This window comes from Carya illinoinensis, chromosome 8 (assembly GCF_018687715.1).
Source record: "Carya illinoinensis cultivar Pawnee chromosome 8, C.illinoinensisPawnee_v1, whole genome shotgun sequence".
In the NCBI taxonomy this organism is placed as follows: Eukaryota; Viridiplantae; Streptophyta; class Magnoliopsida; order Fagales; family Juglandaceae; genus Carya; species Carya illinoinensis.
In genome coordinates, this window is record NC_056759.1 from 31,357,811 (window position 1) to 31,372,828 (window position 15,018).

At 34.4% G+C, this 15,018-nt stretch overlaps 1 protein-coding gene across 1 annotated transcript; it reads right to left on the minus strand.

The window, feature by feature from the left end:
* Positions 1–10,858: 10,858 nt before the first annotated feature.
* LOC122274613 lies at positions 10,859–14,155 on the minus strand. Its single transcript, XM_043083637.1, has 4 exons — positions 12,937–14,155; positions 12,665–12,885; positions 11,654–12,241; positions 10,859–11,584 (listed from the first exon to the last, which is right to left on the minus strand). Exons 1-4 carry the CDS (start codon positions 14,153–14,155, stop codon positions 10,859–10,861), a joined length of 2,754 nt encoding a protein of 917 aa, XP_042939571.1.
* Positions 14,156–15,018: the final 863 nt, after the last annotated feature.

Here is a 15,018-nt window from a genome sequence, read left to right on the forward strand (position 1 = left end):
GTTAGGACGGCAAGGAGTCGGTGATGAAGTGGTGAAGAAGTGGTGGCCGGAGGTGGAGCGACGGCGGCGGATCGGAGCAAAATCCGTGCGCCCTTTTTGGAGCTTTTCCGGCCAAACGGCCGGCCGGTTGGGGGTGGGCTTTGGAGGGGTGGTGCACCGGAGGGAGGGGAAGAGAATGGGACCGGTGGGGGGTCAAACGGTGACCGGACGGCGGCGGTCTGGGCTGCTGAAGGGACGCCGGCGTGAGGGAGAGGGAGGAGAGAGAGAGAGCTCGGGAGGGGGGTTCGGACGCGAGGAAGAAAGAAAAGAAAAAAGAAAAAGAAGAAAAAAGAAAAAGAAAGGAAAAAGAAGAGAAGGGAAAAAGAAAAAAGGAAAAAGAGAAAAAGGAAAAAGATGTGAAAAGAAATGAGGTCCAGTCCTCACTTCGGGAAAACGAAACAAACCGCCGAAAAAGATTAAAACCACAAAACAACTAAAAGAAATAAAACACAACCTCAAATAAATTAAATTAAATTAAAAACTAATTTTAAAACGCAAATAAATTAAAATAAATAACTGATATATTAATTAAAATAAAAACAATTATTTCAGCGAAAAAAACACTCAAAAGCGGGTCATCACAAATGTTTATAAAAGTTTAGAGAGGAGAGAATTATAATATAGACGTTTTATACTTTTCATAATCTCCTATTCTTACTGTGCAATATTAATTAGAAATCTATCATTTGAAAGTGTCCCGTCATTGGTGCTCTGGGCTTGAGGTCTTAAAAGCTAGAAAAGTCGAAGTCGAAGTCACTCCCCTTAGAGCACTAGCATTGGTTTTTTTATATGCATATTTAAAATCATAACTTTTGAAGATTGGTTTTATATATAAAGAAAAACTTTCACATTGGATTATGTATTTTTTAACCAAATAATAATAAAATATTATTATTTTTTTATTTTTTTCTTCAAATTATTATTTTTATATATTTTACAATTAATACAATGTGCTCAAAAATACAAATTCTATATATCTAAATATTATCAATTTTATATATCAAAATGACTATTTTTATCAATAAATATTAATATATAGTAAAAAAAATATTTTGTATCATTAACTTAATATAAACTTAATATATCAAAATTATATTAATACAAATTTCACAAAATTGATTTTAATAGGTAGGAAAGAGAAAAAATAGTAAAATATTATTTGAAGAGTGAATTGTAGTTCTTCAAACTTAAATAAATACTATTCATAGTTATGTAAAATTTTAAAGATATATAATCTAATATAGACTAATTTAAAAAATTATTATATAAATATAAAAATAAATAAGTCATTACTAATACTCAAGGCTGTGTTTGGGTGTTAAGTATCTTCAATACTTCTGAACACTTCTCACTACTATTCATTACTTTATTATTACTTTTCACCTATTGTTTTTACTATTCATTACTTTTTACCTACTTTTTATTACTATTTATTACTTTATTATTACTTTTTACCTACTTTTTATTACTATTCACAACTCTCTTCAATACTTCTCAACACCCAAACCCACCCAATTTGGTACAAGGCCCCTTTATTCTATGCTCCCCATTGCATTACACCACATTTTCTCTGTTCTAAGTCTGCTTTCAACTTTTTTGACACCCTTTCAAGTTTCAACTTGTGTCCCCTCCTCCCTTCTTTTTCTCTATTCTGTTGTCTTTTAGGAATGACCCAGCTCTTTGATCGTCTTGACTCGGTCTCGTTTGTTTTCGCGACTAAAAACTAAAACTTTGAAAACTTTTCAAAGTTTTCGTACTGTTAGAAGTTTTCCAAAAATAAACATACATTTTGATCTACTAGTTTTCATCTCAAAAGATCTCAAGTTTCTTCTCAGATTTTCATCTCAAAAGATCTCAAGTTTTCATCTTAAATTTTCATCTCAAAAGATCTCAAGTTTCTTATCAAGTTTTCATCTCAAAAGATCTCAAATTTCTTCTCAAGTTTTCATCTCAAAAGATCTCAAGTTTTCATCTAAAAAAAATTCAACCATTGATAAATAAATAAATAAAGGAAGTAGCAAAAAAAAAGACAAAATGGTTAAAAAAAAGGAAGCAGAAAAAAAATTCACCATTAGTAAATAAATAAACAAAGGAAGCAGAAAAAAAAAATCACTATTGGTAAATAAATAAACAAAATAAGCAGAAAAAAAAAACAAAAAATCTTTTTTTGACCAAATGGTTAATAAAAAATGAAGCAGCAAAAAAAAAAATACATCATTAGTAAATAAATAAACAAAGGAAATAGCAAAAAAAATAAAAAAAGAAGTAGAAAAATAAAAATAAAAATTGCAACATTGGTAAATAAATAAAATATTATAAAAAGTACTACAAGTACTTGTGAGTCTCATCATATTACTAACTATAACAAAGTCAAACTAATCTTATCTCATTTCTAAAAATAAATACATATTTCATCTTATCTCATCTCATCTCAACAAATCTAAAAAAATTTTATCTCATTTCATCTTTAAAAATAAATACATATTTTATCTAATCTTATCTTATCTCAAAAAATTTTATTTTATTTCACCTCATCTTATTTTATTTATAAAAACAAAAGAGATCTTAAAGTCACTAAACTTATGCAAGAAGTATACCAGATAGATTCCTCGATCCCCAAACAACCTCTTCGATCATCTTGACTCTTGTAGTTAACGTTAGCCGAGGCATTATTGAAAGTATCCGCGTGGTATAAATGACCCCGATTCTTAAGTTAAGAGTACAACCTCTAGCTTGACTTAGAAATTAGCATAAAGTAGAATGACATACACGTCATATAATAAATGTTTAATTTTATTTGATTATTATAATTTTTTAAAATTTTTATATAAAATATAATAAATAATTTAATTTTTTTAATTTTAAAATAATAATAATATTATCAAATAATATATTAATAATATTTTATTTAATTTTAATTCTAATTTATTTTTATTTCAACTGATACCTAACACACAATAATTAGAGACTCCTGTAGCCTACGTCCCATCATCATAATTAACAAACGTGACGCTCAATCCAAAGGACAAATTTGCTACTGAATGATGAGTGTTTCCATCTTCCAACGATGATGCATACCTTGGCTTTATACTGTTACTCCGACCACCGAACGTTTGGAAAACGTCTACTTTCTATTCTACTCCAATTTTCTCACAAGCTAGCCTCGTAGTTAACGTTAGCTAGAGGACTTTCAATGACTCATATATAATAAAAAAAAATATAAAATATTTTGATAATTGTTCATAAAATGAATTATGTAAAAGAGTTGATGTGTATAAGATTGAATTATATTATATAGTATGTAATAATATATTATAAATATAAAAAAACATATAAATATTACAAATTTATTGATAAAAGAAAAATGTTTAGAAAAATTATTTAAATGATATAAAAAAATAAATAACATGATATATGGTATGTTATAAAAGTGAATATGTAAAATAGAAATAGTAAATTTTAATAATGTATTATAAAGAATATGATAGGGAATCTATTGAGAGTGCCCTTCACCATCTTTATTGGCTTGATTAAATTTATCTTTAAATTTAGTCAATATTAATACTTTTTGGTGTTAGTCTATTTTATTTAAATTTAATTTCTATATTAGATTAGTCATTCATTCTCTATATAATAATAAAATATTATCAAATTAATATTTTTTTAAAAAATTATTTTTATCACATTTTATAATTCTATAAATTTAACATTATTAATAATTATATTATAATTAAATTAATATTAAAAAACATATTTTCCAATGTCATTTAATTCTTTGAAATGAAAGTGTAGAATATTTTAATATTTTAATTAGTGAAATGAAAGTGTATGAGTGAGAAAGTAATATTTTAATTTTTTTTAAAAGTAATATTTTAAATTTTAGTAAATGAAAGTGGTCTTTCATCTTTAACTAATGACTGTAGTAAAAATGTAAAATATTTTAGATTTATCCAATCCAATGTGAGTCTTTTTTATATAAATAATTTAAATTTTGGCCAACATTCTCATTGGCAGATGCTCTAAGAGCATTGTTAATATATTATGCATATATAAAGGATAATTTTGATGAATATAAGATGAATTTAAATTTTAAATTTTCCATTTACATAAATCTTCATATTGGAATAGCCATTTTTTCATTATAAAATAATAAAATAATATAAGATAAATTTGATTTTGACTATTCACATCAAATCTTTAGATCGTATTATCTATTTATTTATTATATACTAATGAGTAATTAATAATTTAAAAAAATATTAAATTTTTTTAATTATTAAGTCATTTTATTTTATCATATTTTACTATTCTATTTATTATATGTTAATTAATAAAATAAGGATCAAATTTGACCGCCTCTCTTTACAAATAATAAAATAAGGATTTGGTCTTTAAATAGTAAGGATCAAATTTGATTTTATCTTTATATTGACTATAGCTCAAAGCCAGAAGATTTGATTATGCCTAATCTATTGCAAGCAATTTTTATTCCTAACAGTTAAAAAGTGAGCTTATTTTGACATTTGTATAAGCCGTTAAGGATGCTCTAAGAGTATTGTTAATGAATTATGTATATATAAATGACAATTTTTATGAATATAATACCAATCATAACAAGAAAGAGGAGTCTAGTGGAGGAAGAGGAGGTTGGTGATGGGGAGATAGGGAGCAAAAGACTAAAAACAGATGGGAAAAAGGTTTTGTGTATTACAAAATCTAGCTTGGCGGTGGCTGCGGAGCAGCACCGCCAAGAGCGGTTTTCGCAGCACCGCCAAGAGCAATGAAAACCTTAAGTTGGAACTGTCGGGGGCTTGGTAACCCCCGTACAGTTCATGACCTTCACTGCCTTGTGAAGGAAAAGAGACCAGACTTGATTTTTTTGATGGAAACCAAGATAGTTGCACAAAGATGGGAGTTCCTAAGGAGGAAGCTGAGGTTTGAGGGGTGTTTTGCTGTTAATCCTATTGGTAGAAGTGGAGGTTTGGTGTTACTATGGAGGCTGGAAACAGGGGTGACAATCCAATCTTTCTCTAGATTTCATATTAATGCTTTGATTAAAACTGGACATGAGAACTCTGAATGGCAGTTTACTGGATTTTATGGACATCCCGAGGCTAGTAAGAGGCAAGGGTCATGGGATTTATTGGTGTCTTTGAAACCTGTAAATCACATGCCGTGGTTCACTAGTGGAGACTTCAATGAAATTCTAGAAAGAGATGAAAAAAGAGGTGGGAAGGATAGAAGTGAGTCTCAGATGAATAAATTCAGGCAAGCCATAGAGATGGGGGAGCTGTTTGATGTGGGATGGACTGGCTCAAAGTTTACATGGTGTAACAAACATAGAGATGCAACCTTTACAGTTGAGAGACTGGATAGAGGTCTAGCCAACAAAGAATGGCTTGACTGTTTTAAATCAGTAAAGGTTGAAAATTTGGTGGCCAGAAGCTCGGATCATAGACCACTATGTTTTTCATATGGTCATCAGGCTCCTTTCTTTAAAGGGGGCCATCATTTTTTCAAGTATGAAGTGGCTTGGGGTAAAGATGAAGGCTGCAGACAGCTTATTAGGGAGGTTTGGTTGAATGAGAGCCCTCATGATGATTCTCTCAGGACTGTTCAACACCACCTAAAGCTGAGTAGAGTGTCACTATCAAGGTGGAGAAGATCTTGTAGTTCAGATCTTGATAAGGAAATAAAAGAGAAATCAGCAATTCTCCAACAGATGCAAAATGCAGAAAACCAGCATAATGAAGTAGAGGTTCTTAAACTTCAGGAGGAATTGGGGGTTTTATTACAAAAAGAAGATCTCAAATGGAGGCAAAGGGCAAAGAAGCATTGGTATCAAGAGGGGGATAAAAATACAAGGTTTTTTCATGCTTGTGTCATGCAAAGGAGGAAACAGAATTTAATTACTCATATCAGAGATTCTGCAGGTGTTTTGAGAAGTGATGAGGCTAAAATTGCTCATGCCTTTAAAGAGCACTTTCAGAATATCTACTCATCTTCAAACCCGAGGGTAGTAGACATTGAGGCTTGTCTCCATTGTATAAGCAGCAGAGTGTCAATGGAGATGAATGCTGATCTTGTGGCTCCTTTCCAGCAAGAGGAGGTTTATTGTGCTCTGCAACAGATGGGGCCTTTCAAAGCCCCTGGTCCGGATGGGTTTGGAGCTGACTTTTATCAACACCATTGGGATAATGTGGGTCCAAAAGTGAGTAAGGCTGTTCTAGAGGTGCTAAATGGGGGAGGTATGCCAAGTGACTTAAACAAAACAAATGTTGTCTTGATTCCAAAAGTAGATTCTCCTAGTTCTGTAAATGATTTCAGACCTATTTCTCTGTGTAATGTTCTCTACAAACTTATAGCAAAAGTCCTAGTGAATAGACTTAAGCATGTTTTACCTCACATAATTTCTAGTTTGCAAAGTGCTTTTGTACCAGGCAGATCAATTATTGACAATGTGATGGTGGCCTATGAGATCCTACACACCATGAAAGCAAGACAGAAAGGAAGGGAGGGAAGCATGGCACTCAAGCTTGACATGTCTAAAGCCTATGATAGAATAGAATGGTCTTTCTTGAAAGCAATCATGGAGAGGCTGGGCTTTTGTGAAAAATGGATCCAGTTGGTGATGGATTGTGTGAAATCAGTCTCATATTCAGTTGTTATTAATGGAAAGGGGGGAGAGGGGTTCTGGCCAACGAGAGGTTTAAGGCAAGGAGACCCCTTGTCTCCTTACCTTTTTATTATATGTGCAGAAGGACTTAGCTCTATGCTAAGTCAAGCTGAAACTGATGGAAGAATTAAAGGGGTAGCTGCTGCAAGGGGTGGGACTCGTATCAATCATCTGCTCTTTGCAGATGATTGTGTGATTTTCAGTAAAGCTAGTAGAAAGGAGTGGCTGGCTATTCATGCTGTACTGATATTGTATGAGGCCTCCTCAGGCCAGATGTTAAACAGGCAAAAAACAGCTTTGCTGTTTAGTTCTAATACGAAAGCATCAGTTAAGAGGGAGATCTTGCAAGAGGCTGGTGATGATTCATTGGGGGTTTATGGAAAATATTTGGGCCTTCCTACTATGATTGGTAGATCCAAGTATGAAACCTTCAAAGGTATTAAAGAAAGGGTGTGGAGGAAGGTTAGTAGCTGGAAAAATTCATTTCTGTCCAGTGCTGGGAGAGAGATATTAATCAAGGCTGTGTTACAGTCTATTCCTACCTACACCATGAATGTTTTCAGATTCCCAAGGAAGCTCAGTCGAGAGCTAAATTCCATGCTTGCAAGGTTCTGGTGGAATGGCAATAAAGAGGGCAGAGGCATCCATTGGAGAGGGTGGGGCTTAATGGGAAGTAACGAAAAGGAGGGTGGGATGGGTTTTAGAGATATCGATAACTTTAATAAGGCAATGCTTGCCAAACAAGGATGGATGCTACAAACAAGAAAGGATTCATTGGCAGCAAGGATCTTTAAGGAAAAATACTACAAGACGGGCCACTTTGTTGAGGCTAAGATTGGTTACAAACCTTCTTATATGTGGAGGAGCTTAATGTCTGCTCAGGGCCTGGTAAAAGCAGGTTGTGTGTGGAGAGTGGGAAATGGGAAAAGTATTTCCATTTGGAATGATAGATGGCTTCCCAATGCAGCAGGTTTTATGGTCAGATCACCAGTCAATCGGTTAGAGGCTGACTCTAAGGTGAGCTCTCTTATCTTTGAGGATATACATTGCTGGAATGAGGTATTGGTTGGTGAAATTTTTAATAGAAATGAAGCTGCCCAAATTTGTAGTATACCATTGAGTTGGTATGGAGAGGAAGATAAAATGCTATGGGGTTACACCAAGGATGGAAGGTTCACTGTGAAGAGTGCATATCACCTGTGTAATGACTTGGTCAGAGAGGGGTTTGGTGAGTGCTCAAACAGACAGGCCCAGAAAAAGGTTTGGGAAGGAATATGGAATCTTGCTGTTCCAAACTCTGCTAAACAATTCTTATGGAAGGCTGTAAACAGCATCTTGCCAACAAAGCATAATTTATGTATGAAGAGAATTCTTGAGGATGCTTCATGTCCAATCTGTGGTTTACATGAGGAGACTATTGGCCATGTGTTATGGTCATGCCCAGCTGCTTCAGATGTGTGGGCAGAAAAGGAGAGTGGCCTGCAGAAGTGGATCTGTGCAGAGAGGGATTTCTACAAAACCTGGACTGATATGCAGGACAGGTTGCAGAAAAACAAAGTAGAGGAGGTTGTTATGATCTTGAGAGGCTTATGGTATAGAAGGAATCAATTGGTATTTGAAGGAAAATTTGAAAATCCCAGCAAAGTGGTCACTAATGCCATATCAAGTCTTAAGTGCTTTCAAACATCTCGAGCTGATATGATCCAGGTTAAGGTACCTAGTCCAGTCAGGAGAAAGGATACTAAGTGGAAACCACCTGATGTGGGAGTGTCTAAACTTAATTTTGATGCGGCTATAGACAAAGTTGGAAACAGAATGGGATTAGGCATAGTAGCAAGAAATCATTTGGGGGACCTGCTGTTTTCCTTCAGTACTTCAAGGTTGTTCAGTGGCAATTCGGATATGGCTGAAGCTGCTGGCCTTTGGAAGGCTATGGATCTTGCAGTAGAGCTGGGTATAAGAAATGTAGTCTATGAAGGAGATGCTGAAAGAGTCATTAAAGGAGTGACAGAGGAAAAGGAAGCTGTTGCTTGGATGGATCAGATGTTTAAAGACATGCGTGGCAGGCTACTTAATCAACCTGACTGGTCAGTGCAGTTCATACATAGAGAAGGCAATAGTGTGGCTCATGAACTGGCCAAGAGAGCTTTAAGAATTGAAGGTGAATGGTGCTGGATTGAAGAGGGTCCTATAGAGATTGCTAGTCTCATTACTAGAGACAGAACCTTGCTATAATGCAGAGATTTTGAGGGGATTTTGAGAGCTTGTAACCAGGTGCTATTTTTGCACATTTTTGATGAAATGAATGAAAGATACTATTGTGATGTTTCAAAAAAAAACTATTCCATTTACATAAATCTTTATATTGAAATATCTATTTTTTCATTATATAACAATAAAATAATATAAGATAAATTTAACTTTAACTATTCACATCAAATCTCCACATTGATTATCCATTTATTTATTATATAGTATTGAATAATTAATAATTTAAAAAATATTTAATTTTTTAATTAATAATTTATTTTATTTTATCATATTTTAATATTTAATTTAAAAAAATAGATAAAAATTTTTGGATATAGATGGAGAGAAGAGAAAGTGTTATAAAAAAATAATAAAATAAATATTTGATATTTGTACTGTATCTATCAAATTTAGTTTTAGTTTTAAATTTATTGTAACTAAAAAGCTACTGTAGCAAAGCTTTGGATAATCCAATGTGATGCTTTGTTATGTCCTATTATCCATTCGAATAGGATCAAATATGATCATTAGTTCGAATCAAAATTTCTTAACCAGTAAAACTGGCCTTTTCTTCAGGTTCAACTATATCAATTTATGAGATAACTTTTGTATAATTCATTTGTGGTTAAGGTATTTCCTTTTATTTATTGTTGGTTATTTGGGTGTATTGATCTATAAATAATATATTTGCATATTATTATAACAAAACGTGGTCAAATAAGTTGTAAATATGTTTAGTAGAGTCTTGCTTGTAATTGGAAAGAAAAGGTTTAAAAATTACAAATTGAGATCGACCTAATTAGTTAGATTAAAATAGTCATAACTGTTGATCCTGATAGGAATGAGGAAAAATTAAAAAAATCTGATTCTGCATTGACAAAAAAGAGTTGAGGTCGGAATATTTATTTTTATTGTTATTTTTTGAGTTTTTCAGATGGAATTGGAGTAGGACTCAGAGGCATCACCCAACCGACTCCAATTCCAAATTTGACTCCAATATTGTAGATATGTTATAAAAATATGTATTTATCTATATATTGATCATATCTACTAGTATAGTTATTTTGTTATATAACTAGAACTTATATACTTAAATTTAATAATATACTAGTATGAGGTAATTATTATAAAATAATATATTTATACTATAATATAAATAGACTAATAATAGTATTTGTAAGCATTATAGTATTAGTACATCCAATCAAGTATAGAAATGAGTTTGACAATAATACTGAAATAAGTCTAAGAGAATCAGTTAATAACATATAATACTAATTTGCTAAAATGTAATAACATGTAATTAAACACTAGAAAATCTAGTATATAATTAATTATAAATAAATTAGACATTAGTATAAATATAAACATGAAATTAGACATTATAGTATAAGTCAAGTATATAAATAAATTAGATACTGGTATAGAAATAATGAATAAGTCTAGTGTAATAATATGTTATAAATAATTTAGAAACTAGTAACTAATATAGCATACAAAGCAGTAGCTGAATTTTAGACTTGTTATTTGTTTTACATATGTTATAAATATGTAATTAGATACTATAAAATCTAGTATATAATTAAATTAGAAATAAATTAAATACTAATATAAAAATAAATAATTAAACATTATAATATAAATCTAACTTATTAAAATATAATAACATATAATACATTCTGTTGATATTATTCAAAATAGTTTTCATTATCTTTTTAGTAAACTTCAAATTCAAAAGTCCACGTACGAGAAAGTCTTCTTTAAAAAAACTGTTAATTTTTTTTTTTTTTCAAATGACCTTTTATAAGGCTTCACAGTTCACACTTCACTTATTACAAACATCTTTCTCACTCTTTTTTTTTTTGAAAAGAAGAATTTGTATTCATATTCATCTTAAAGCATTGAAGCTTGGATACAAGAAGGGATTCCTCCCATTACAATGCTCTCCTCAGAGAGTTTGAGTGCATCCTTAGCTAGTATATGAGCTATTGTATTAATGTTCCTTGGTATAAACTGCACAGACCACTCCCCCATCGAGCTGAGCTTGTGCTTGATGTCTTGAATGATCATCCCACCCGAGTTCCACTTGACTGTATCACAGTTTATATCATCTACTACTACTTTAGCATCCCCCTCTAGAATGACTCTATCAAGAAGAAATTGTTGGCACAAAGAAACTGCTTTTAGAGCCCCTAAAGCCTCTGCTACAACCGGGTCTGGAAAAGACTCCCTTTGATGTCTGAGAGTAGCTACCACCACTCCATTCCAATCTCTAATAATCACCCCAATACCAATTCTGCTCTTGACCCTATCCACTGAGGCATCCCAGTTAGCCTTATAAAATTGATCTGGAGGAGCAGACCAATAGGATTGAGATAAGGTAGTAGCCACCCTTTTACCCCCTGATGTCTGGTTTGCTTCCTGATAGTCCTTAACTTTTTGATTTGCAGCCTTTACTAGCTCATTCGGGTCCATGAACCTGTTTTCAAACACAAAGCTATTCCTCCTCCTCCAGATCATATAAATAGTTTCAGCAAATACAGTAATACTGTGATCATCCAGAACATCAAACATATCTTTACACAACTCTTTGAAAGGCACTTCACTCACTTTCAACTTCTGAAAACAGAAAAGGTTATGACCTTATATATCTTGGGCAGCACAGCAGGACCAAAGGGCATGAGTAACAGATTCTAATTCTGTCTCACAGATAGGACACAAGGGGGACTCTATGATTTTCCTCTGCACAAGCTTCTGGTTAGTAGGCAAAGAGTCATGGCATGCCCTCCATAAGAGCATTCTAGTAGCACTTGGTACCATTAACTTCCATAGCTTTGACCAAAGTTCAGACTTCTGCCTAGCTTGAGAGGTTTGCCCTTTTTGTTCAGCTGACATCTCCCCTGCCAAATAGTAAGCACTCCTAACCGTGAACCTTCCATCTTTTGCACACCTCCATATCAACTTGTCTTGGCTATTACTCATACTTACTGGTATTCTACACACTACTTCCACTTCCTCATGCCTGAAAACCTCTCTTAGAGTATCCATTTTCCATGCCCCTGAGCTTGAATCAATAAGTGTAGACACCTTACTGGCAGCAAATTCTGCTTTAAGGGGAGATTGCACCTTGAAAGAAGATGGTCTAGGAAGCCATTTTTCTGTCCATATGTTAACAAAATCCCCATTACCGATCCTCCAAAAGAGTCCCTCTTGCAGGATTGGTCTTGCTTCCAAAAAGCTTCTCCACAGGAAGGAAGCATTGCTTCCAACTTTGGCCTTTAAAAAAGCAGATTTGAAGAAATACTTTGCTTTAAGAACTCTTGATGCTAGGGAAGAGGGATTTTGAATGATCCTCCACCATTACTTTGCAAGAAGGGCCAAATTAAAATCTTCAAAGTCCCTGTAGCCTAATCCTCCCTCCCTTTTAGATTTACCCATTTGTTTCCAAGGAATCCATTGAGTTTTTGTCTTCTCTTCCCTGTTGCCCCACCAGAATTTTTTCATAGACTTGTTGATAGCATTAAGCACAGCCTTGGGGAGTTTAAAGATACTCATACAATAAGTTGGGATTGCTTGAACTATGGACTTCAACAACACCTCCTTTCCTGCCTGAGTTAGGAATTTTACCTTCCAATTGCTCATCCGATTTCTTATGGACTCCAAGATTGGTCTGAAGGCTGCCACTTTCTATCTTCCAACATATGAGGGGAGGCCAAGGTATTTCTCATAGGATCTAGCTTCACACAGCCTAACACCTGACAAGATAGCATCCTTGGCTTCAATTCTTGTGTTCCTGCTAAAGTATACTGCAGTTTTCTCCAGGTTTAACCTTTGACCAGATGCACTCTCATATTGACTCAGTAAGCTGTAAAGCCTGCTCCATTCCAATGCATTAACCTTGCAGAAGAGCAAACTGTCATCTGCAAAAAAGAGATGGTTAACCAATAGGGAGCCTCAGGCAAAGGGAAAACCAGAAATATAACCCTTCTCCTCAGCTTTGTTCAGCATCCTGCCAAGTATTTCTGAGCATAGGATAAAAAGGTAAGGGGAGAGAGGATCCCCTTGCCTTAATCCTCTAGTAGGGTGAAAAGGTTGCTGAGGAATTCTGTTTATCATCAATGAATATCTCACTGTTTCCACACAAGCCTTGATTAGTCCCACCCATTTCTCTTTAAATCCCATTCTCCTTAAAACCGCAGCCAAAAAGTCCCACTCAATGCGATCATAAGCTTTGCTCATGTCCAATTTGACTGCCATATACCCTTCTTTCTTACCCCTCATTCTGTATTGCATGGAGTGCATAGCCTCATATGCAACAATAATGTTGTTTGAAATTAGTCTACCAGGTACAAAGGCACTTTGGGAAGGTGATATTAACAAGGGAAGTATCTTTTTCAACCTATTTGCCAACACTTTAGAGACAATTTTATAAAGAACATTACACAGGCTTATAGGTTTATACTTAGAGAAAAATACTGGCTTTTTCTTTTTTGGGATTAAAACTATGAATGTTTCATTAATCCTACCCAAATCTCTACCTCCCGACAGCACCTCCTTAACAGCCAAAAAAACTCCAACTCCTACACACTGCCAGTTGTCTTGATAAAACCCTGCAGAAAAACCATCAAGACTTGGGGCACTCATAGGGTTCATCTCAAAAACTGCTTGCTTCACCTCTGCAAGGCTGCATTCCTTCACTAGTTGCCTATTCATTTCATCTGTTACTCCTGGTTCTATGTCCCTCAGAACATCCTCAATGTTTCGGGGGTTTGAAGACTCAAAAAGATTCTGGTAATAGTCTTGGAACAGCAAGCTAATGTCCTCTTGACTTCTAGCTTTCTTTCCACTTTCATTTTCAATTACTTTTATCTCATTCCACTGTCTTCTTTGAGTGGCACATTTATGGAAATATTTGGAATTCTTATCCCCTTCTTTTAACCAGAGTTGCTTAGACCTTTGCCTCCATTTAATCTCCTCTTCCTCCAGCATTACATCTACCTCACTCTGCAGCCCTTTTATCTCATTATTTAGATCCCCTTTGTTTAGTAATTGGAGCTCTTTTAGCAAGATCCTCTTCTGCTGTAATGTCCTGTTCTTCCCCCCTCCCTTTAACTTGGACCAAACTTGTAGTCTAGTTTTGCATGTTAACAGACTATCCTGAGTCCTGAGAATAGGATTCTCATTTCCCATGTTTGATTCCCAAGCTCTTTTTATAACTTCCTTGCAATCTTCCAATCTGGACTAGCTGGCCTCATAGCGAAAAATCTTGCCAGTTTTGCTACTAGGGGCCTCAGTACAGTCACACGAAATCAATCGAGGAAAATGGTCAGAATGAAGAGCTGAAAGGACCTGCACTCTAGTCTGATAAAAGGACATGTTCCATTGGTGATTGCCAAAAGCTCGGTCCAACCTTTCTTTGATGAAATCAGACCCTTCTCTCTTATTACTCCAAGTGAACTTGGATCCTTCATAGCCTAGGTCACTAAGTTCACATTCATCAAGTGCTTCCCTGAAATTTTCCATTTGATAAAAAGATCTATTAGCTCCCCCATACTGTTCTTCATTAGTGAGCAGCTCATTAAAATCACCACAGCATAACCAAGCCATGTTTCTTGTCGGTTTTAAACATCTAAGCAACCGCCAACTCTCCTTTCTTTTTTCCACCACAGGATTACCATAGAAGCCCGTAACCCTCACCTTTTGCCTCCCATCATCCTTGCCAACAATCAAAGAAATGTGACTCTATGAGTAAGAGGATAACTCAACTTGTGCCTCATCTCTCCAAAGCATAGCTAGACCTCCACTTCTCCCTACACTATCCACCACAAAACTATATTCAAAACCCAAACCATTTCTTATACCCTCCAATCTTTCTCTCCTACATTTTGTTTCTGACAGAAAAATGAAACTTGGGCCCTTTTCCTTCACCATGAGGCGAAGTTCTCGAACTGTCCAAGGGTTCCCAAGCCCTCGGCAGTTCCAACTCAAAAGAATCATGGTAGCTGGCAGGGCTGCTCAACAGCCACTGCCATGGAGAGTTCATCCCCTTCCTC